Source organism: Aspergillus aculeatinus (genome assembly GCF_003184765.1).
Source record: "Aspergillus aculeatinus CBS 121060 unplaced genomic scaffold BO66scaffold_59, whole genome shotgun sequence".
Taxonomy (NCBI): domain Eukaryota; kingdom Fungi; phylum Ascomycota; class Eurotiomycetes; order Eurotiales; family Aspergillaceae; genus Aspergillus; species Aspergillus aculeatinus.
In genome coordinates this window covers 159,686-179,705 of record NW_020291528.1, presented here as the reverse complement: position 1 = coordinate 179,705, position 20,020 = coordinate 159,686, and the positions used below count along the sequence as shown (strand labels likewise).

Here is a 20,020-nt window from a genome sequence, read left to right as displayed (position 1 = left end):
CCATGCATCAGATAAGCACAGCAGTGCAGCTGGCGAAGCAAGAAGCAGCGGCGCGGAAGGAAGAGGAAGAGAAAGAGAGGAGAGAACAAGTCTGGCAAGAGCGCTACCAAGCTCTAGTCAGGCAGCGGTTGGCAGACCGAGAGATAATCCAGCAACAAGAACGCCTGTTATTGCAGGCACGTGAGGAAGCGACGGAGAGGGACGGACGTCACCGGGAAGAGCTCGATCGCTTGTACTCCAAGCTGAATGCTCTGCAGACTGGCCCGTTCAAGTCATTGGGAGATGATCTGATCGTGAATCAGATGCGCCGGCTGAATCAACTCCTCGACAACTGGGTCAAAGTCAACTTCAAAGATGTGACAAAGATAACACCAGAATCGATTGAGGCAGACGGGCAGCTCCATGCGCCCCAGCGACGGGCCTGGGTTCATGCCACTGTCGCCAATCTTATCCATGCTGAGATATTTGAACCCTACCACTTCTGGTTGCCTCAAAACCCTCTGGGAGATTTTCTGTCTAAGATAGAACTCAACGTCCGAGACAACTGTACGTATCTTGCGACTGGAAGTCTTGACATATATGGGTCAGTACTAAGTCTCAGCAGGTTCAGAGATCGAGCTCAATGTGTGGAGGATGGCTACAAGCGTGGCAATCCAGGCGGGCTCAGGTCGTCGATGCGAGCGTGTGATCAGCCGCATCGTCCGGGACACTAAAAAAATACTCGCGGATTTTTCTTCCCCTCAAGAAGAACAAAGACAGGGCCAGCTTCAAGGACTGCTGTGGAAATGCGCGGATCTCAGGCATGCTTTGAGCCAGCAGAAACATCGGTTTTTCTTCTGCTGCAGTCCACTGGGAGTGATGTTTGACCCTCAGTCGATGATTTTTGGTGGAGGCGATGAGGAACCAGCCTCTATAGTTCGATGGTCTTTGTGGCCGGCAATCATGAAGACGGTTGACAAGCGCAGTTCTGTTGTGGAGCCAGAATTAGTCTGGACAATGGAGTCATGAGAAACAATTCCACTCCGATGGGGGAGTGTATTGCGTCGAACTTGCTAACGGACAGATTTGCTGGAGGTGATCCGTTTTGGCTATCGCTTGCTTGAGTTGAAGTTCTATAAGCCTCGCACGCCTGCAGAAAGAATACAGTGATTATCTATATACTTTCCTTGAGCCCGTAGACGTTCATTGCCAGCGACAGCATCCCTTCTTGTGCAACAACTAATGCAGCGAACTACAATATCGAGACCAACCATCACCCCCAGCCAAGCCGAAATCATACATTCTACATCGAATCCCATGAAAGAAAGCCCGAAATCTAAGTCTAACTCTATGCAAGCAACCACTCACTCCCCACCCCACTCCTCAAACAACTTCGCATCCAACCCAGCATACCCCTCCACAACCTTCAACCCACGCAACCTCTCCTCCTCGATCCTCTCCCACGGCCAATCCTCCTCATTCCACGAATGAACATTCCTCACCCTCTGCTCCTCCTTCGCCGCTTCATCACCATCCCCAGCATCCAGCAACACCTCCCTCACGACCGCCGCATCCACCCCCGTGGCCGTGGCCGTAATCCCCTCATCCAACTGCCCCTCCTCACTCCCACTCCCACTCCCACTCTCCCCCGGCGTCAAGCTCCCAGAACCCACCGACCCCACCGGCCTCTCCGGCAAGAACCCACTCGCCCTCAGCACCCTCTCAGGGGGCACCGTCACCCGTCCCTTCTTAACCACATACTTACTCAGCGCGGTAGCCAACAACCTCCCCTTCTTTCCGGCCTGGGGCCTCACAAAATAACTAATCATATACACCCACTTCTCATCCCAACCGATCACCCTCGAGGTAATCTCATAGCGCTCGAAGGGCTTGATCTCGCGCTTGAAGCTGCAGAACACGCTGCCCAGGGCGATGTACAGCCCGAGTTTGCTTCCGCCTTTGGGGGGCTGCTTCTTCTCCTTCCCACCGAATGATGCTGAGGCTGATGCTGAAGACGCCGCCGCGGCTTCGGCGTCGAGGGCGCGGTTCACGATGCGCGACCCCGGGGTGAAGATGCGGGTGGCCAGGGCGGTGCGCGCGATGTCCAGGTCGGAGAAGTAGGTGCTGTTGGACTTGTGGAAGTTGTAGTCGGTTTCCAGGATCGGGGTGCGCGAGCTGATGGTCAGCGGGAGGAAGATCGGGTGCGTCGCGTGCGGCGGCGGGTGCGTGGAGGCTGGGTGGTGCGGGTCTTGCGGGGTGCGCCGGATGTTGCGGTAGAGGTGGTGGGCGAGGCGGGCCTGTTTTATACGAGGTTGGGGTTAGTATGCTGGTTTTCTTTTGTGAGGGTAATGGAGAGGTTGTTGTGGTGGGGTGGTTGGTTGATTGAAGGCGATGTTGTTTGTAGACTGCGCTGCGCTGCGAGGATGAGGGGGAAAGAGTGCATGCACTTACATGCCAGACCAGAGGAAGATTCTTTAAATTGATCAGTGCGAGGAACAGGGCTAGTGCTTTCCAGGTGAGAAGAGATGAGATGCATTCCTGGAGGAGGTGGGAAAGAGTGGACAGGGAAGCCATGTTGACGGTAGTCGATTATCGCTAGCTAGCTACTAGCTATGCTATAGATCCCAGGTACCATCAATGGGCAAAACAAGCTAGCGTCAAGGCGTCTCAGAAAGACAGACAAACCTAACGACAATGCCGCCTGTGTGAAGAGAAAGAATGACAGTCGAAACCCTGCTGCCGCGAAAAAAGACAGGTGCTCGTTCCCCTGAGAGATGCGATTCCCAAAAATGAGACGCGATGGAGATAACGTGTTAAGCCGAGGCACGTGGAGGTTTGATTGTGCTTATCTCATCCAACCATCCATCCACCATCAACCAACCCATAAGTTATAACCATAAACCTTAAGAGTTTCAGCTTCAGCTTCAACCTCAACCTCAACCTCAACCTCAAATCCAACCTAGAATCCAACCTCCCCACTCAAAAAATAGCCATACAATTCGGCGGACTCGACACACCCTGCGCACAATTCAACGGACTACTCGAGACAAAGAAGGTCCACCGCCCGAGCCGCCGACACATCTCGGCGAGCCCATCGAGGTCGAACATCTCGCCGATGGGCAACCCCCACCCGGCCAGGAGGTAGTGATGGAGGTCCCACTCCGGCCGGAGCGGCGGGTAGACCTCGAAGCTGACCGCGTCGGACGCGACGGCGGCGAAGTGGTGGTCCCAGAGGAAGCGCAGCACGCGCTCGCTCTGCTCGAGCCCCGCATGCTGCGGCGTCGGCTGCCGGCTGTACGCCGCCCTCTGCTCGTCGCCCATCGCGTCCCACGTGGCCGGCAGGCCCACGCGCAGGAAGAAGATGTCCCCGCGCTGGAACTCGATGCCGCAGTCCCGCGCGATCGCCTGCACCTCGTCCAGCGAGATCTCGTGCCGGCTGAGCGCGTCCACCGTCACCCCGCGCTGCTCCCGCGCCCAGCTGCAGTAGTCGATCAGCACCCCGCGGCCCGCGATCCCCTCCTTCGCCCAGTGGCCGATGCCGATGCGCGCGGACTTGGGGTCCAGGATCTCGGCCGCCGTTGTGCCACCGTAGAACACCTGTTCGTTCGCCCTGCCGGTCGTGGTGGTGGTGGTTGATGTTGTGCGACTACTGCTGTCCTCCTCTGTGTCAGCCGGCGGCGGCGGCGCACTATGGTGACGCAGTCCGTCCCATTGTGAGGATTGCTGTGGGTTGAAGTGATATTCGTCGTCAAAGGCAACGCCCTCCGCCACCCACTTCACTTTGTGTTCGAAGGGCTTACGCTTGAAGCCTGTGGGCCATGCGATGACGTAGTTAGTACGCGGCGTAAACAGATAGTAAGGTGATTAATTCTGGGTTTCAACTCCACGAGCCAGACACTAACCCGGAGGATTCAGCTTCTCGAGATCCCAATTCAGACACACGCGTTCGCCAGTCCTGATTTGCGTTTGGGCAGCATTGGCGACGACCTCTGGAGTCAATAGTCGTAGCATGCCCAGTCCCTCTTCGCGCGACCCCGGCGCCGCCGGCCAGTATCGTCGCTTGTCCGGCAGGTCATCGTATTTCTCTGGGATGTTGAATTCCGACATCATAGATCATAGAAGGTCATCCAAGGTTTGAGGTAGCAGATGGTATACCAACAGGGAAGTAGTTTACAATCCGAAAAAGTGCGGAGACTTGAGAATTAAATGAGGGGGCGTTATTGAGAAAGGCGGGGAATCGGACTAAGTCCGGGCGAGAGCCAAGCTCTAAACATGGACTGTGCGGTGTACAGTGAGTACATAAACAGCTCTTCAAGGCTGTGATATAATATCTATTCAGACAATGACAATACACAATAATGGAATACAAGAATGCAACTGAAATAATCCCCTCCCTCTCACAAGTCATCTTCATCCTCTTGCACACTCTGTCCTTGCTTGTTGAGACGGGACATCTCGTGCTGCTCACCTCGCCCAGCACCGCCCGGCGTCGACATAGCAATTGCCTGACGGCCTGTGTCGGACGACTCCAGGAACTCGCGCAGGCGTCTCTTGCCCTCCACCATGGCTTGGTTCGAGGCCGCCTCCGTCATCTTCATGATGGGGCCCCACAAATTAAGCTGATAAGTCACATATGCGCCCACTGCGCAAACAAACAGCAGGAAAAAGTAGGCGGGGTTGCGAAGCACTGTGGCTAATTAGCGATGATCTTTCGTACGCAACACAGAAATTGCACTTACCAGCAATGATCTCGTTCCAGCCGAGCGCGAGGAGGATACCGTAGAAATACAGCGGAACCTGCGTCATGCCCCCGATGGCACTCCGCTTGGCTTCGACATAGACTCCATCCGCCGCCTTCTTGAACCGCACCGTCAATTCTTGGCGCTTGGCCTCGCTAAGCATCGTCATTTCCTCCTCTAGGCTCTTGCCTTCCTCCTCATCCACGCCTCCAATCGGCGGCAAGTCCTCCTCGTCCGCCGGGGTCGAAGAGCTGGGAGTGTGACCGATCCAGCGATCCAACGGAGGCGGGGCGGACGTCTCCTCGAGACGGAACCGGGCTAGAAGGGGAATAAGCGTGAGAGTCGACTCGCGAGCCCGCGTATAGATGCCCTCAATGTCGTCGGTAGGGCGCCAGATCCGGGGGACACCAGCTTCGTCATAGCGGAATTTGTCCTCGAAGTTCTCGCGCAGCTTCAGCAGCAAGTTGCCCTCCAACATTTCTTCTTCAATCTTGGCCCGTAGCACGCCCCAGGACTTCCGGCGCAGCCGCCAAAGACCAACATCAACCTCCTCCAAACTGGCATCAAAGCTACTAGCGCGGTCGGTAAATCTGCGCTCGGCATCAAGGACCGTCTCAACAAACACATTCCAGACCCGGTCCCAGAACTTCTTCTCAACAGGCTTGTCCCCCTCTTCAGGTGCACCGCCGCCGGCGCGTCCAGAACCAAGCGCATTGAATTCCAGACCAACCGACTCTCCCAGACGAGACTGGACCCACCGCTCAACTCGACTGGCCAGCCGCCGCATCTCCTCCCGCCGCAACCGTGCGCTGACGTCGGCCAGCTCTTTCTCATACAGCGACAGCTGTTGCTGGTAATCGCTCCAGGCAGTTCCCTCAACGACAGTGGCGCGCGCGACCTCCTCAAACTTCTGAATTGCCTTAGACACCTCTTCATTGACAATCTCTGCGAAATCATAGCCAGTACCCTTCTTCTGACCCGCCTTGACAGTGCCGGAGACAGCCTCAGTGAACTCATTGATACCAGTCTTGTGCATGGCATCAAGTTGACCCTGGAAGAGCGCCTTGAGGCGAGTGTCAATCTTTTCCTCCAACTCTGCCTGTTTGCGCAGGTAAACACCCTTGTGGTAGCGGCTGGCTTCGGTCTCGAAACTGCTGAACGCTTTACTGCGAGAGGTGCGCATGGCGGCTCCCAAACCACCGAGAATCTCCGGCTCACCGAGACGAGCCGCCTGCGACTGCTTATCCTCAAAGGGAACAATAGCCTCGTCGAAGGCGAGCATAACCTCTCGAAGGATTTCGTCGCAGCGGAATTGCGCTAACAATTCCTGCTGGGTTGGAAGGTCCAAATCCTTATTGTTGATAATCTGGTCCCAGATGCCCTCCGCATACTTAGAGAAACCATCGGCGGGGATTCTGCGGTGGTACTCGGGTAGGAAGACGCCACCATCGGAAAACTCGCCTTTGCGGGGATCGAGACTCGGATCTTTGTGGTCCTCACGGAAACGCAAGCTGAGCTTCTTGGTCTCGGCAACAAACTGCTCAGGCTGGTAACTCTTGTGAGGAAGGCCGTAAAACTGGAAATCGAAGTAATCGTGGACGGACGACTGCTCCAAGCCGGCGGGCTTCGAGATCGAGTCCCACAGTCGCGACATATCTTCCATCAAAGTATTCTGCAGGTTCTTCAGGGGCGTATTGCCAACGAAATCACGGATCACAAAGAACAAGAGAGATCGGTGAGTAGTGCTATATCAAACGAAGGGCAGTTAGCGCGTGTAACGGTAACCTGGTTCCAACAAAGGAAACCTACTTGCGATCCTTCAAGAACAGCTGCAAATTGACCTCAAAGACCGTCTTCAGCAGTCCCATGTTCGCGCCCTGGTACAGACCGACCTGGTGCTCCCAGATATTGACAATCAAGACTTCACTGGTCGCCAGCGCAAAGAGGGCGCTCTTGCGCTCGAAGTCCTGGTCTTCGCCTCTCTCGCGACCATCTGTACCCTCGACGTCCATCACCAGGATGTTATCCGCCATCGACTTGTCCCCGCCGTTCTTGTTCTTCGACAACCAAATACCCTTGGTCGTCTGGCGACGCTCCAGCTCGGACATGACCGAGAAATGCGTACCGAAGAGGTGGTTCAGTAGCGTGGACTTGCCCGTCGACTGGGACCCGAACACGGAAATGAGGTGATAGTTAAAACCCGCATGGGTGACATCTTCAAGATTTAGGTATTTCGATAGATTGGGACTGCAATGATTCTGGGGTTAGCCTAATGCGCCAGGTGCACGCCAGGTGGCATCGTCCCCTGACGAGAACAGCTTGGAAATCGCAAGCCCAGGTGTACGTGGGATCGAACCACAGATTGCCACCCAGGAAGGCACTAGGGGAAGAATGGAATAGCATACTTGAACTCTTTATCGCCGTCAATCACTTGCACGCCATGCTCGTATGCAGTCTTGTCGCTGCTGCCGTTGCCAAGCGAGGCAAAATGGCCGTTGGTCGCCATGACGGAATGACTAGCGTTGGTGCGGCGCGCCAGACGATAAAACTGAAGCGGGCTCTAGTCTGATGTATGACTGTTTGTTTCGAGGAGTATGGGTGATAGTATGGCGAGTCGTAGTAAAGCACTACTACCAGAAGCGCAAATAGAATAGGGAACGTCAGATGCGGAGACCGTGGCGAGAGGAGGAAGTAGTAGTACAAGATGAGACGAAACGGATTGAGGGCAGGATGCAAGGAGGGAACCGACAGGAAAATGAGGTCAGAAGTCGATCACCATGGGAGACGGGGAGCACAATCACAAGGCAAGAGAAAAAGAGAGAACGCCCCGCTGATCAGAGAGGGAGGGAGTTTAGTTCATGTGTTGTTGGGAAGCGGGAAGCGTAGAGTGGCTGGAGGTCAGGAGGAGAGAGCCGGATGGGGACCCTTTCCCTCTTCTTGTTTGGTCGGTTGTCTTGTCTAGTGGACTCGTCGCCTGAGCATCCAGGCCGCCACCGCCCACCCCCCGATCCCGGTTTTTGCTGCTTTGGGTTTAGGGGTTGTCAGTGATCCTGTCCGACCCAATTTATGGAAGACGAGGAGGTGGAGCCCACATTTTCATGCCCGTGCCTTCATAATTCTGGATCGTACGATAAATCATTCCTTTACATGTTCAACGTCATGTTCAAACTGACATCCCTAGGCAAAAAAAAAAAAAAAAAGTAGAGAAAGAAAAGAATGAAAGAGAGGAGAAGGTATAACGAGTCTACAAACAATTCAAATACAATACATGATACATAGATATGTCTCGAAAACTCCGGAACTACCCACCATCACGAGTGAATCCAGTATTCCCAGATTCATTCCTTCGCTGATACCCGCGCCGCAAGGATGGTGCAAACATTATAAGAATTCCCAGACAAGATTTTGTTCATAGTACATGGTAGCCAGTCGGTCCCAGCTGTCTATTTGTCCAACACACGGGTAACCAGACCAGTGGCGACAGTGCGGCCACCCTCACGGACGTTGAAGCGCTGACCGGCCTCAGCAGCCAGGGGACGGAGGGTCTTGACGACGACCTCAACGTTGTCACCGGGCATGATGCGGCGGGTCTGGTCACCGTCGGGGAAGCTGAACTCGGCAGCCTCATCGGCAGTACGGATGTACAGCTGGGGGCGGTACTGAACACCAAATCCACTGCGACGACCACCCTCAGCCTCGGTCAGGACGTACATGGAGACCATGAACTTGTCGTGGGCACGGGCGCTGCCGGGAGCAGTAACGACCATACCACGCTTGATATCCTCACGGCGGATACCACGGAGAAGGAGACCGGAGTTGTCACCAGCGCGGGACTCGTCGCAGGACTTCTTGAAGGTCTCAATGTCGGTAACCTTGGTCTTGATGACCTCGTTGGTGGTACCGACGATCTCGACTTCACTATCCTTCTTCAGAAGGCCACGCTCGACACGGCCGGAAACGACAGTACCACGACCGGGGATGGAGAAGACTTCCTCAACGGACATCAAGAAAGGCTTGTCAAGGTCACGCTGGGGAGTGGGGATCCAGGTGTCGACGGCCTCGAGAAGCTGGTCGATTCTCTCGGCACCAATGTCAGGGCGACGGTCCTCGATGGCGCAGAGGGCAGAGCCGAAGATGATGGGAGTCTCCTCGCCCTCGAAACCGTAGGTGGTGAGAAGCTCGCGCATTTCCAACTCAACGAGCTCCAACATCTCCGGGTCATCGACAGCATCGACCTTGTTGACGAAGACGACAATCTTCTGGACACCGACCTGACGGGCGAGCAGCAAGTGCTCACGGGTCTGGGGCCTGCAGAGAAACGAGTATGAGTACAATTCCATGACCAAAAACAGAAGGGCAAACATACATCTGACCATCGGAAGCAGCAACGACAACAATGGCACCGTCCATGTTGGCAGCACCAGTGATCATGTTCTTGATGTAATCGGCGTGACCGGGACAGTCGACGTGGGAGTAGTGGCGAGCTTCCGTGGCGTACTCGATGTGGGCAGAGGAGATGGTGATACCACGCTTGCGCTCCTCAGGGGCCTTATCGATAGAGCCATAATCGAGGAAGCTAGCAAGACCCTTGGTGGCCTGCTGCTTGGTGATGGCAGCACTCAAAGTGGTCTGGTTCGGAGTGTGAGAAGTTTTCGGGGCCAGATTGAGGAGAGGGAAGGGTGATGGGAGAGAAAGATTGTGCTAACCTTGCCGTGATCGACGTGACCAATGGTACCTGTTGAATATCGATTAGTATGAAAGCACGAAAGATCAATGAATCTGATGGAGAGAGCATACCGATGTTGACGTGAGGCTTGGTACGCTCGAAAGCAGTTGCCAGACCGCGGGCAGCCAGCTTGTCTTTGGCAAAGACATGCTGGATGGGGTTGACAGCACGGGGACGCAACAAAGACGCCCGGCTGGAGCGCAGCAAGAGGTTGGCAGTTCTGGCAAGGCTCGACATGATGGCTACCTGCGATGGAAAAACAACAACAGGAAGGAAAACCAAATGGAACGCGATGGACAGAAATCAAAACCAGCCGGACCGGGAAGGTTTGGAGGAGGACCTTAATCAAGCCCGGAAAATTCTAGGGAGCGGCTGACTCAGCCTCAGGCCAATCATGCTCGCAGCATTGCGGAGTCGGCCAGGAACATCCCGCAAATAACTTGGAAGCATACAGTAAGTTAGATACACCTGACAGCATTCTGAGAGTACTGAGTACCATGTGAATAGCGCTTGTACAATTCCTAGGTGCAAAGCCTAGCTTGCGTTCTTGTAAGGAAAAAGATTCATATAATACAATTGTATATACTGGCCGATTTACACAAGTGTGACCTTCTCTACCGGGGTAGCTGCGTCAACAGGCTACTGGTCGGGCTTCTTCCTCACAGTAATGGTAACTGCCCGCCCTGGCTCTCCCTCCATGGGTTTGATTTGCATGCCATTGGCCTCCTTGATCGTGTCCACCACTTTGTCCATGAGGTTTTTGACTTCCTCCGCCGTGGGGGCTCGTTTGCCCTTCTTCCGCATCAAGACAACCTCCAACTTGAAGCCTTTGGTGATGAATTCGGTGATCTTCTTCAGGCGGTGGCTAAGATCATGGTTGTCGATAGCCCAGTTCAATTCCACCTGTTTGAAGGAGGTCTTGGTGACGTGGGCTGCCTTGGCTCTGGCACGCTCGGCCTCCCGCAGATCCATTTTGTTCACAACCTTGCAAACCGGGGGCGCGCCATCCGCTCCGTCGCTGACCTTGATCAAAAACTCTTTAGAGCGGTCGATGTTATTGAGGACAGTCGAGCGTCGAATTGGGGGGTCCAAAGTGTTGTTCTCGTTCACCATCTGAATCCATTCCGATATAATGGCCTCGTCTTTGATGAGTCTTGCCTCCTTCGATTCTGTTTTTTGGGAATCTTTACGGTTCCATTTCATTGTTCGAACGCCCATGGGTAGAGGCCGGAGGTACTGCGGTCGGATGAGGCGTTGAGGCGGGAAGAAGACCTGGCGCAGGACTTGCGCCGTCGAGAGGAGGCTGCGCATGTGCTTCATTTTTCGGCGCAGGAGTGTTGCAGGAGTATGGACGAGCGCAACGTTGTGATCGGATGAACCCGAATGAATGGAGCCAAAGAGCTGCAGAAGAATAAAGACCAGCTCAATCGTCCTGTAAGATAAAGGGGCCGTAGCAGGCTGCAAGTGAATGACAATAATAATGACAATTTGGGATATGAGAATGGACGCATGCGGACAAAGTGACAGGAAGAGAGGAGGGAGGTTGAGGTTGACCGCCCACCAGCCACAATGACAGGCGCCACAATGGGCGGAGACCAGAGATAGACCCTGAAAGCTGAGAGGCTGAGCGGCCGAGAGGTTGATCGCCCGCGCTCTCATTTGCCTCCCCGTGTCCCATAGTCCACCTCCCGTACCGTCCCTCTCTCTTCCCGACCTCCGCCCTCCCGTCTCTCCTCTTACTTTCTTTCTTTTCTCCTCTTCCTCTTCTCCTGAAGACCATCACTTTCATACCTTCCCTTCGTTGTTCGACGTCCCTCCCTCCCCCTTTCACCCTATCCACGATCCTTTTGGGCTGGACCAGAGGTTCTTAGGGCGATCCTATGGTTTCTATTCACTCCGACCGCTAACTTCCATCTTTACTTCTCGTCCAACTCGGTCGGAGTTCAGGAACGTTGTCCGAAACGCCATAGCTTCGTCCCCCTGGCTTTGTCCGCATGTCGACTGGAGTTGACAGCCGACATCTCAAGGGTTTACCGTCTTTCTCTAAACCGGGTTCTAGAACTAGTCGACGTTCGATTTCGCGCACTTCCACCCCCGCAAAAGTTTCCGACAATCTGAATTATCTGGCCGATTCTAAACCAAGCAACACTTTTTCAATGTTCGCCATGGCTCAGACGCAAAGAGCTCGTTATTTGAAGACCGGAGCGGTTGTTGGCTTCGTTCTATTAATGCTTCTATGGCTTTCGCCCTCCAAGCCCTCCGTGAGCCATTTTGGAGGATCCCGTTAGTCACTTTGTCCGCATCCGGAAATTCTATTGAGACTGACTCACCTGTTGTAGAGAAGCCATCGACTGGCGCACCCTCTTTGACTGAGAAGTGCACCAAGCCATACGACTCTTCCAAGCCCCTGATCCAGTATGCGCTCATGATCGATGCCGGTAGCCAGGGCTCCCGGATTCACGTCTACCGCTTCAACAACTGCGGCCCCACCCCCGAGCTCGAGAACGAGGTCTTTGAGCAGACGGAGAAGAGGCAAGGCGGCTCCGGCTTGAGCTCTTATAAGGAGGATGCTGAGGGAGCGGCGAAGAGTTTGGATCCTCTCATGCAGGTGGCCCTTAAGTCGGTGCCTGAGGAGTACAGGTCATGCTCACCCATTGCTGTCAAGGCCACTGCGGGCTTGCGCATGCTTGGCAATGAGATGAGTATGAAGATCCTTGAGGCCGTCAGGACCCGTCTCGAGACCGTGTACCCCTTCCCTGTCGTGTCGCGGGAGAAGGGTGGTGTCGAAATCATGGATGGCTCGGATGAAGGTGTTTACGCCTGGATTACCACCAATTACCTTCTTGGCAAAATTGGCGGACCGGACGAGACCCCTACTGCTGCCATCTTCGACCTCGGCGGTGGTTCTACTCAAATTGTCTTCCAGCCCACCTACCCCAAGAGCCCGTCTGGCGGCATGCCCGAGCATCTGGCCGAGGGTGACCACCGGTATGATCTTGAGTTTGGTGGTCGGCACTTTGAGTTGTACCAGCACTCTCACTTGGGCTACGGACTCATGGCTGCGCGGGAAGCGGTGCACAAGGCCATCGTCGAGGCCAAGCTTGCCGCCAGCCCCACTGACTTGGCCTGGCTGGATCAGCCTATCTCGAACCCTTGCATTGGGCCTGGTATGGAGCGCAAGGTTGACTTGTCTTTCGATGCCGGCCACGCTCTCGCTCCCAAGGTTAGCGTCAAGATGGTGGGTCCGAAGGAAGGATCCTCGGCTGCACCTCAATGTCGGGGTCTGACCGAGAAGATTCTCAAGAAGGAAGCCGACTGCAAGCTGGCCCCCTGCTCGTTCAACGGAGTGCACCAGCCCTCTCTGGCCAAGACGTTCGCTCGGGAAGATGTCTATGTCTTCTCCTACTTCTATGATCGGACCAAGCCCTTGGGCATGCCGGATTCTTTCACTCTGGACGAGCTGCATCACCTCACCTCGACCGTCTGCGCCGGTAAGCCGGAGTGGAAGATCTTTGAGGGAATCGATGACGCTATTCCTCAGCTCCTCGACCGCCCTGAATGGTGCTTGGATCTGAACTTCATGCTGGGTTTGCTTCACACGGGTTACGAGATGCCACTGTCTCGCGAGGTCAAGATCGCCAAGAAGATCAAGAACAACGAGCTTGGTTGGTGCTTGGGCGCTAGGTAAGCCATTCGACCTGATCTAACGTTCATGGATATTTGCTAACTTCTTCTTGCAGTTTGCCTCTCCTGAGCCAGGAGTCTGGCTGGACATGCCGAGTCAAGGAGGTGTCCTAATGGACGATAGTGATGCGGTCTGTATAATTAATCAATATCACATTTTTCTTTTGCCTTTACTTTTTTCTTACCTCTTTTAAACAGAGTAGACTTGGGACTTCTGTATATGGTTCATGTATCAGACTTTTTCTTCGGCATGATTGTTTAATATTTTGATATTATTTTGAGACTCGGTCGTAGTATTGTTTAGTCCAAACAAAAATAGTCTATAAACGTAATTGTGGAGGTCAACACGAGAGCATGCCTCCACCCGCTTGATGAAAAAGCCAAGCCAAGCCAAAAAAAATGTCCAATTCAAGGACACTTGGAAACCCGCACGAAGTAGCAAGATAAAACGTCCGACCCCAAACGCCCTCTTGCCATGCAAACCAAAAAAAAAGACCCGATCTCTACCCAGATAACTTTTCCCAACCTTTTTTAATCAGAGATCCACAAATAGAAAACATAGGAATCACTTCTCCAACTCCTCGATCGTGGGCTTCGACGCCGCCGCGGCCGCAGCATTCGTATTACCCATCAAGGTATCCAAGACCCCAGAGTCCTTAGGCCGCGAAGCCAGCACCGTCTCCTCGTTGCCCGGTGGCGCGGCGGTCGAGATCTCATCGTCCGGCCGTTTCTCTTCCAGCACGCCGAGTCCGAGGTTCTAATCACAGCGAAAGTCAGCTTTCCAAAAATTCCCTCCGCAGCTTCAAACAAGACGCCTGTGTGTCAGAGTAAGAGGAATGTGAACACCCACCATCTCAATATACCGCTTCCCATCCTCCTCTTCCTCGTCTTCGTCCCCATCCTCATCCTCATCCATCGCATCATCCAACCGGATGTCCTTCGCCCGGCCGGCGGCGATATCGCGCTCGAGCTGCTCGTTGGCGGTCTTCATCTGCGGCAGGAAGGCCGATAGCCGGGAGAGGAGGTCGGGCGTCTGCGGGATGCGGTGGATGTTGGGTTTGGGGAGGGCTGGAATGCGGGGGATGGAGGTGTCCGCGGAGGCAGCAGAGGAGGGGTTGTGCGCGGGGCGCGGGGCGCGGGGCTGGGTCGCGGTCGCGGGGGCATCCTCCTCGTCGTTGTCACTTTCTTCTTCTTCGCTGTCGCTGGGGCCGGAGGAGGAGGTGTAGTCGTCGCTATCGTCGGCGGCGGCGGCGGCGCTATGGTGGGGAGGGCCGGCGATTGAATTTGTTTGACTGTCAGGGTTTGTAGTGGAGGATGCGACGGGATCGTCGCGGGGAGAGTTGGAGGAAGGCGCGCTCATTGTGATGGTTTGCTCGAGGTGTGGTGGTTGTGAATTTTTTTTTTTCCTAAGAGGAGGAAAGAAGACGAATGGATGAATTCATGATTGACTGAAACTTGCGGGCGATCGAATTGGCGCCGAAGTGGGGGCGGGCGGGGAGGGAGAAAAGAGGGAAGGAGGGAGAGGAGACGGAGGTAAGTGTAAGTACTGTAACTGCCCCGTAACCTAGTAAGTTAAACTACAACTACGGAGTACAACTACAACAACAGGCAATCTAATCTAGTGCTGTGCTGCACAATGATGGCAGCAAGAGGGGCGCATGCGCTCACCAATCGCCAAGGCCTCTTTCCCGAGCGGCTTGATCGCCCTGCAGGCGATTCGACAGTCTGTCTTTCTTGTTTGTCTTACTTCTATGAGGAGTTACTTGGACTTACCTTCGTACTTCCCTTCCTTCAGACTCACATTTCCCGGCTGGCTGGTTGGCTTTGCTTGATCCATGCGCTGAATCCACTACACCCTCCCGCATTCAGGGGATGTTATCTATTCACTGCTCATTTGGTTCTCTGTTTTATTTCTCTTTTTGAACTGATCTCCCTCCTCTTCTTCACTGACAGAGGTCTTCATTGCTCCTAATTGTGGTTATTCTACGACGAACTGTTGATGTCCATCATCATCCCCACTCGTTGGCTGGCCAGATCTCGGAATAGATTCACTGTTGCTTACCCTTTCAGGGTCAGTACCTTTCCCTGTTTCTTAATTTATCCCATGTCTTCTTTGTTCGCCACGGCTGGCCAGTACCAATAACACTATTCTTGGACCCCAAACCCGCTGTTCTTTCATTCAAGCTCACATTCATACTTCTCATTGTCCTCCCTGCTCATACCGGCCGTGCGGACTTTCCTCAGAACCAGCTGACCCCAAGTATAAGAGATTCATTATATCTCCCATATACAGCGCCAGCTACTTGATTTACCAGCGCTCCTTCATACGTTGCGCATTGGCATGATCACCGACTCTCTCACCTCTACCACGGAGCTCCTATCGTCCTAGATCCCAACGTGGAACAAATCGATCGATCTATATCATCCGAATACAACAACCAAGAGAGTCCCAAGATGCCCATCTCCATCAACAACACCACCAGTCCTCTCGAGGAGATGACCAAGGTCCAGCAAATCATCAAGCCGGAATCTAACCCCGCAGCGACCTCCCCCTCCTCCGCGACGACCCGCAAATCCCTCCACCAGAACATCTTCGGCAAGCTGCGGCCCCTCCCCTTCCAGTACCACTGGGCCGTCTGGTACGACAAGCACACGGACGCAACCAAGGAAGCCACCGCCCAGGACTACGACTCACGCCTGTACCTCCTGCACGAGGACGTCTCCGACATCGCCACTTTCTACCGCGTCTACAACAACTACCCGTGGGACAAGGTGCGCCTGCGCGACACCGTGCACATCTTCCGCAAGGGCGTGCGGCCCGTCTGGGAGGACCCGGAGAACCGCAACGGCGGGTGCTGGCGTTTCCGGGTGCCCAAGAACAAGGCGCAGGAGTTCTTTCACGAGATCGCGATCCTGTGCATGGCGAATGAGTTCCAGGCTGTGTTGGAGAAGGGTATGTTTTCTGTTGGCTGCTTGCTCCTTCTCCTTTCCCGCTGCCCCGCTTTCCCCCGCCCCCAGCCCCCAGCCTCCAGAACCCGGCTCTGAGATATACTTCCGAGTAAACATCAACTTTACAGTATGCAAGTTATAAATATACTAACCAAAGACCCCTAAAACCAACAGAACACGACCACGTCCTCGGCGTCTCCACGTCCGCGCGCTTCAACTCCAACCTCATCTCCGTGTGGAATAAACTCGGCGACAACGAACGCTCCATCAAGGCCCTCGAGCAGACCATCCTCGACCGCCTGTCTCCCGAACTGCGTCCCACCGGGACCGGCTCAACCGCCTACTTCTACAAACGGCATGCCGAGAATGACGGCTTTACTGAGGCTGTCGAGAAGGCGAGTACAGTGACGTGAGGGCACTTTCGCCAACTTGGTTTGGTCGCAGTTACTTATCTCATTGTTTGATCTTCGCCCGCTTCACTTCGACTTCAATCACCACCCAACTCTTCTTTCTTCTTCATGTCTTCACAAAGTAGCCAGTTGGCGTTTGTATACTTCTCACATCTCTTGTACTTATGTACCCTAGCATTGCAGAGCTCGAGGTTGCATTATTCAGCCATGTGAATTCGAAACATAGTTTCATTTCTCACAGAACATAGTTCTGCCCCCAACCCATCATAAAATCAAATCCTGAATCAGTAATGAATAAGGTATCTCCCGTATACCCCGGTAATAGGTAAAATGAAGACAATGCACCGCTCATTTACCCAGCAATCCCATATTGTACTCAACCCAACCCAACCCAACCCGAGCTTCTGTTTCTTTTGGTTTCCCCCCTCCAACCCTATGCCATCCATCCTATCAACGCCAACCCATGCGAAGAACGAAAATTGCAAATTGCCCACGTGAAATACAAGATATAGTTACAATGGAAGGCGGTAGGATCCACCCTTCCAATCCCAGATCCCAGATAGGCACGGGACTCACCGATTGCGGCCGGAGCTCTGCCGCCTGGGACCCTGCGGGGGAGGAAGAGAAGCAGAAGCAGGAGGAGGGGCCAGCGGAGGCTGCAGCGGCCGCCGGTCGTCCGTCTCCCGATCTGGTTTGCGGGGAGTCGTTGCCGCTGTTGCGGATGCGGATGTGGACGCTGTTGCTGATGCTCCTGCTGGTGCTGCTGCGGGCGTGGACTCGGTCGTCTCCGAGGGCCTGCGCTGTTGCTCGGCGCTTCCACCCCCACCCCCACCCCCACCCCCGGGGACATAGCGATCGATCTCCACGAAGCGCGGACGGTCGTCGCGCTCACGCTCGCGCTCCTTCTCGGTCGACCGTTCGGGGGACCTCACGCGGCGCCGTGGGGACCGGCTGCGGTTGCTGGTCGGGGGCACATAGCGGTCGATGTCGAGGGTGCTGGGGGAGCGGCGACGGCTGCGCGAGCGGCGGGCGCGGGAGCGCGAGCGTCGGCGGGAGGAGACGGACACTCGGGCGGATTTCTCGTCCTCGCGCGGCGGGCGATCTCGCGAGCGATCGGGATTGCGTCCCCGGCTATGGTGGTGGTGGTCGTTGGTGGTGGTCGTGGTAGAGGTGCTGATCGCAGCGGTGGTGTGAGGGTTCATGGGGGTTTTGGTGGTGGTGGTGGTGGTGGTCGTGGTAGGGGTTTTGGTGGTGGTGACGTTGCCATCGCGGTCACGCTCTCGATCGCGATCGCGATCACGATCCCGATGCCTGTCTCGCTCACGATCACGATCATGGTCACGATCACGATCATGGTCACGCTCTCGATCGCGATCGCGATCTCGATCCCTTTCTCGATCTCGATCACGGTCCCGGGCGTCTCTTGTGTCTCTGGCGTCTCTCGTATCCCTGGCGTCCCTCTTTTCTCTGGTATCCCTGTCCTTGTCCCGGTCGCGGTCACGGTCTCTTTCGCGATCCCTATCGCGCTCTCGATCACGCTCCCGATCCCGATCCCGATCCCGATCCCGATTTCTGTGTAAAGACCGTGAGCGGGATCGAGATCGATACCGTGGACGAGAGCGGGATCGAGAATAGTAGCTGTGTCGTCGGCGGTAATCGTCGCGATCGCGAGCTCTATCCCGGTCTCTTTCTCTCTCACGGTCCCTGTCACGGTCCCTGTCGCGATCTCTGTCTCTGCGATCCCGTTCCCTTTCTCGACTGCGATCTCGACGATAGTCGTGATCACGATTCCTTTCGCGATCCCGATCCCTCTCTGAGCTTTTCTCACGGTATCGCGGGCGCTCTGCTACCTGATCTCGACCTCGATCTCGATCACGATCTAAGGTTCGAACGGTCGAGCGGCTTCGGCTGCGACGACTGGGCCGGTAGCTACGGTCACCGTACCGATTTTCACGATAGTCTCGAGGAGGCGCTCGGTCATCGGAGTCGCGCCCGCGAGACATACTCGACACATCCTGTGACGGGTTCCGGCGGTCATCTTCGACCCGGGGCGGAACTCCCCTCTTTCTCGAGCGGCTGCGGCTCTCATCACGTCGTCGTGGCCGTACGCGGTCATCTACGGAGCCGCGCCGCTTCACCGCCTCTCCTTCGGTAGGGATACTGCCCGCGGGCGTGGGCGTATTTGAGTATCTTGAGTCGGGTGCTTTGGGTCCCTTTGGTGGTGGTTTGAGTCCGTTTTCAATCGCTTCAGCTTCCTCGAAATCGAACTCGGGCTTCTGTCGGGCTTTCGCAGCGAGCTCCTCTCCCTCCTTCAACAGCATTTGTAGCGCAGCCTCTTCCAGAGACTTCTCGTCAACAGGGGCTGGAGGCGGTACAGGGGCCGGTGTGGGTTCTTTGGGTGTCGGCGATTTCTCTTTCCGAGTCTCGCGATGGCGGGGAGAATGGCCTCGTTCGGAGCGGTAGCCGGGGGAGCGATCACGGAAGCGAAAACGATCTCGGTCTCGGTCGCGGTCTGAGTCCCGGTCTCTGGTTCGACTGCGATCCCGCCAATCGCGGAATCTCTCGCGCTCTTCCCGACGGCGGCGTTCGTATCGTTCCTGGCGCTCCTTCTCTCGTTGCTCGTCCAGCTTGCGCTGCTCTTCCCGGCGTTGCTCCTCGCGCTCCCTGCGTCTGGCCCGTTCCTCTTCCTCCTTCTGGCGTTCGAGCTCGCGTCGCTTGCGGTCCTCTTCCGCCTTCTTGCGCGCTTCCTCCTCCTCAGCTTCCTTCTCCTTCCGCAATGCTTCCTGGTAAGCTCTCTCGCGCTCATCGCGCTTAGCCTGTATGTAGTTCGCATAGTCCTCGTCAGTCTTGTTACCTGCCTTCTCTTCCTCAGCAGCGGCCTCCACGCCGACTTCATCGCGGCGGATCTCCCGCACAGAATCCAGAATCGTCTGTAGATGATTCGAAGCGAGCGCATCCAGCGACTTCTCTACCGTCTTGTAGACGTCGCTCCGATCGACGGCGCCCTCGATAAGAGTCGCGGCCTTTCCGCGCTCCCGCGACAACAGTCCAGGTTCGCGATCGATCTCCGCTTCCGCAAGTTCGGCGAGGAGGTTCGTAAATTCCGCTTTGCCTTCCTACATGAGCGCGCACAGAGGGGCGCGGAATTAGTCAAACAGAAACCACAGTGAGGAGAAGAAAGAGAAAAATAAAAACGCACCCCTTCCTCAAACTCAGCCCATATCTTCTTGCGCACATTATCGAAGCCACCTCTCTTCTTGAATGCATGTAGAAGATGCTCGATCGCGGCGTGTTGCGCAGCGGTCAAGGGCAATTCATCGGTTTTGAACTTCTTGCGCTGGAGGCTGTCAATGTCCAGTGGTCGCTTCATGCCCGCGACGGCGACGGCAGCGGCGGTGGCATCATCACCAGCAGCTGGGGCCAACACATCTGCCGTCTCCTCCAATGGACCGGCCATCGCGGAGAGTCGGCTGAGTATCCGATGCGCGCGCAGCTGAGACAGATCTTAGATTGGATAGCGGGAAGTAAGTCCG

At 55.3% G+C, this 20,020-nt stretch overlaps 10 protein-coding genes across 10 annotated transcripts; 3 read left to right on the top strand and 7 right to left on the bottom strand.

The window, feature by feature from the left end:
• Positions 1-71: 71 nt before the first annotated feature.
• On the top strand, positions 72-536 carry BO66DRAFT_291429 (uncharacterized protein; the record flags this gene model as incomplete). The annotated part of the gene is made up of 1 exon (XM_025643172.1): positions 72-536. A coding segment is annotated over one exon (465 nt), but the record flags the coding sequence as incomplete, so codon positions are not given.
• Positions 537-1,343: 807 nt separating this feature from the next.
• On the bottom strand, positions 1,344-2,553 carry BO66DRAFT_333372 (acyl-CoA thioesterase; the record flags this gene model as incomplete). The annotated part of the gene is made up of 2 exons (XM_025644166.1): positions 1,344-2,276; positions 2,431-2,553. 2 exons carry the CDS (start codon positions 2,551-2,553, stop codon positions 1,344-1,346), a joined length of 1,056 nt encoding a protein of 351 aa, XP_025499535.1.
• A 405-nt stretch (positions 2,554-2,958) lies between these two features.
• BO66DRAFT_333270 (uncharacterized protein) lies at positions 2,959-4,086 on the bottom strand (the record flags this gene model as incomplete). Its single annotated transcript, XM_025644162.1, has 2 exons — positions 2,959-3,788; positions 3,882-4,086. 2 exons carry the CDS (start codon positions 4,084-4,086, stop codon positions 2,959-2,961), a joined length of 1,035 nt encoding a protein of 344 aa, XP_025499534.1.
• Positions 4,087-4,278: 192 nt separating this feature from the next.
• Positions 4,279-7,611, bottom strand: sey1 (dynamin-like GTPase SEY1). The gene is made up of 4 exons (XM_025648176.1): positions 7,124-7,611; positions 6,528-6,965; positions 4,719-6,463; positions 4,279-4,666 (listed from the first exon to the last, which is right to left on the bottom strand). Exons 1-4 carry the CDS (start codon positions 7,222-7,224, stop codon positions 4,377-4,379), a joined length of 2,574 nt encoding a protein of 857 aa, XP_025499533.1. The 5' UTR covers positions 7,225-7,611; the 3' UTR covers positions 4,279-4,376.
• A 291-nt stretch (positions 7,612-7,902) lies between these two features.
• Positions 7,903-9,757, bottom strand: BO66DRAFT_358533 (translation elongation factor Tu). Its single transcript, XM_025644940.1, has 4 exons — positions 9,516-9,757; positions 9,425-9,453; positions 9,085-9,347; positions 7,903-9,026 (listed from the first exon to the last, which is right to left on the bottom strand). The coding sequence occupies exons 1-4, from the start codon at positions 9,679-9,681 to the stop codon at positions 8,162-8,164; spliced, it is 1,323 nt and encodes a 440-aa protein (XP_025499532.1). The 5' UTR covers positions 9,682-9,757; the 3' UTR covers positions 7,903-8,161.
• A 257-nt stretch (positions 9,758-10,014) lies between these two features.
• Positions 10,015-10,951, bottom strand: BO66DRAFT_383012 (putative translation initiation factor IF3). The gene has a single exon (XM_025646035.1). It carries the CDS (start codon positions 10,762-10,764, stop codon positions 10,084-10,086), a length of 681 nt encoding a protein of 226 aa, XP_025499531.1. The 5' UTR covers positions 10,765-10,951; the 3' UTR covers positions 10,015-10,083.
• Positions 10,952-11,147: 196 nt separating this feature from the next.
• On the top strand, positions 11,148-13,377 carry BO66DRAFT_395251 (guanosine diphosphatase). The gene is made up of 3 exons (XM_025648175.1): positions 11,148-11,727; positions 11,784-13,128; positions 13,185-13,377. The coding sequence occupies exons 1-3, from the start codon at positions 11,610-11,612 to the stop codon at positions 13,240-13,242; spliced, it is 1,521 nt and encodes a 506-aa protein (XP_025499530.1). The 5' UTR covers positions 11,148-11,609; the 3' UTR covers positions 13,243-13,377.
• A 40-nt stretch (positions 13,378-13,417) lies between these two features.
• BO66DRAFT_395250 (uncharacterized protein) lies at positions 13,418-14,506 on the bottom strand. The gene is made up of 2 exons (XM_025648174.1): positions 13,979-14,506; positions 13,418-13,885 (listed from the first exon to the last, which is right to left on the bottom strand). Exons 1-2 carry the CDS (start codon positions 14,486-14,488, stop codon positions 13,694-13,696), a joined length of 702 nt encoding a protein of 233 aa, XP_025499529.1. The 5' UTR covers positions 14,489-14,506; the 3' UTR covers positions 13,418-13,693.
• A 1,118-nt stretch (positions 14,507-15,624) lies between these two features.
• BO66DRAFT_333328 (eukaryotic translation initiation factor 4E) lies at positions 15,625-16,490 on the top strand (the record flags this gene model as incomplete). The annotated part of the gene is made up of 2 exons (XM_025644165.1): positions 15,625-16,081; positions 16,252-16,490. 2 exons carry the CDS (start codon positions 15,625-15,627, stop codon positions 16,488-16,490), a joined length of 696 nt encoding a protein of 231 aa, XP_025499528.1.
• Positions 16,491-16,667: 177 nt separating this feature from the next.
• Positions 16,668-19,946, bottom strand: BO66DRAFT_383003 (BOD1/SHG1 domain-containing protein; the record flags this gene model as incomplete). The annotated part of the gene is made up of 2 exons (XM_025646034.1): positions 16,668-19,603; positions 19,687-19,946. Coding segments are annotated over 2 exons (2,804 nt in total), but the record flags the coding sequence as incomplete, so codon positions are not given.
• Between the last annotated feature and the right edge of the window lie 74 nt (positions 19,947-20,020).

Excerpts from the sequence above, each read along its gene's own strand:
- sey1 (XM_025648176.1), bottom strand. The coding sequence starts at position 7,224 with ATGGCGACCAACGGCCATTTTGCCTCGCTTGGCAACGGCAGCAGCGAC. Across the intron at positions 6,966-7,123 it reads GACGGCGATAAAGAGTTCAA|TCCCAATCTATCGAAATACC; the intron begins GTATGCTATTCC and ends GAATCATTGCAG. Across the intron at positions 6,464-6,527 it reads CTGTTCTTGAAGGATCGCAA|CACTACTCACCGATCTCTCT; the intron begins GTAGGTTTCCTT and ends CGTTTGATATAG.
- BO66DRAFT_358533 (XM_025644940.1), bottom strand. The coding sequence starts at position 9,681 with ATGTCGAGCCTTGCCAGAACTGCCAACCTCTTGCTGCGCTCCAGCCGG. Across the intron at positions 9,348-9,424 it reads GTCACGTCGATCACGGCAAG|ACCACTTTGAGTGCTGCCAT; the intron begins GTTAGCACAATC and ends ACTCCGAACCAG. Across the intron at positions 9,027-9,084 it reads GCTGCTTCCGATGGTCAGAT|GCCCCAGACCCGTGAGCACT; the intron begins GTATGTTTGCCC and ends GTTTCTCTGCAG.
- BO66DRAFT_383012 (XM_025646035.1), bottom strand. The coding sequence starts at position 10,764 with ATGAAGCACATGCGCAGCCTCCTCTCGACGGCGCAAGTCCTGCGCCAG.
- BO66DRAFT_395251 (XM_025648175.1), top strand. The coding sequence starts at position 11,610 with ATGGCTCAGACGCAAAGAGCTCGTTATTTGAAGACCGGAGCGGTTGTT. Across the intron at positions 11,728-11,783 it reads GAGCCATTTTGGAGGATCCC|AGAAGCCATCGACTGGCGCA; the intron begins GTTAGTCACTTT and ends CACCTGTTGTAG. Across the intron at positions 13,129-13,184 it reads GGTTGGTGCTTGGGCGCTAG|TTTGCCTCTCCTGAGCCAGG; the intron begins GTAAGCCATTCG and ends TTCTTCTTGCAG.
- BO66DRAFT_395250 (XM_025648174.1), bottom strand. The coding sequence starts at position 14,488 with ATGAGCGCGCCTTCCTCCAACTCTCCCCGCGACGATCCCGTCGCATCC. Across the intron at positions 13,886-13,978 it reads GGAAGCGGTATATTGAGATG|AACCTCGGACTCGGCGTGCT; the intron begins GTGGGTGTTCAC and ends CGCTGTGATTAG.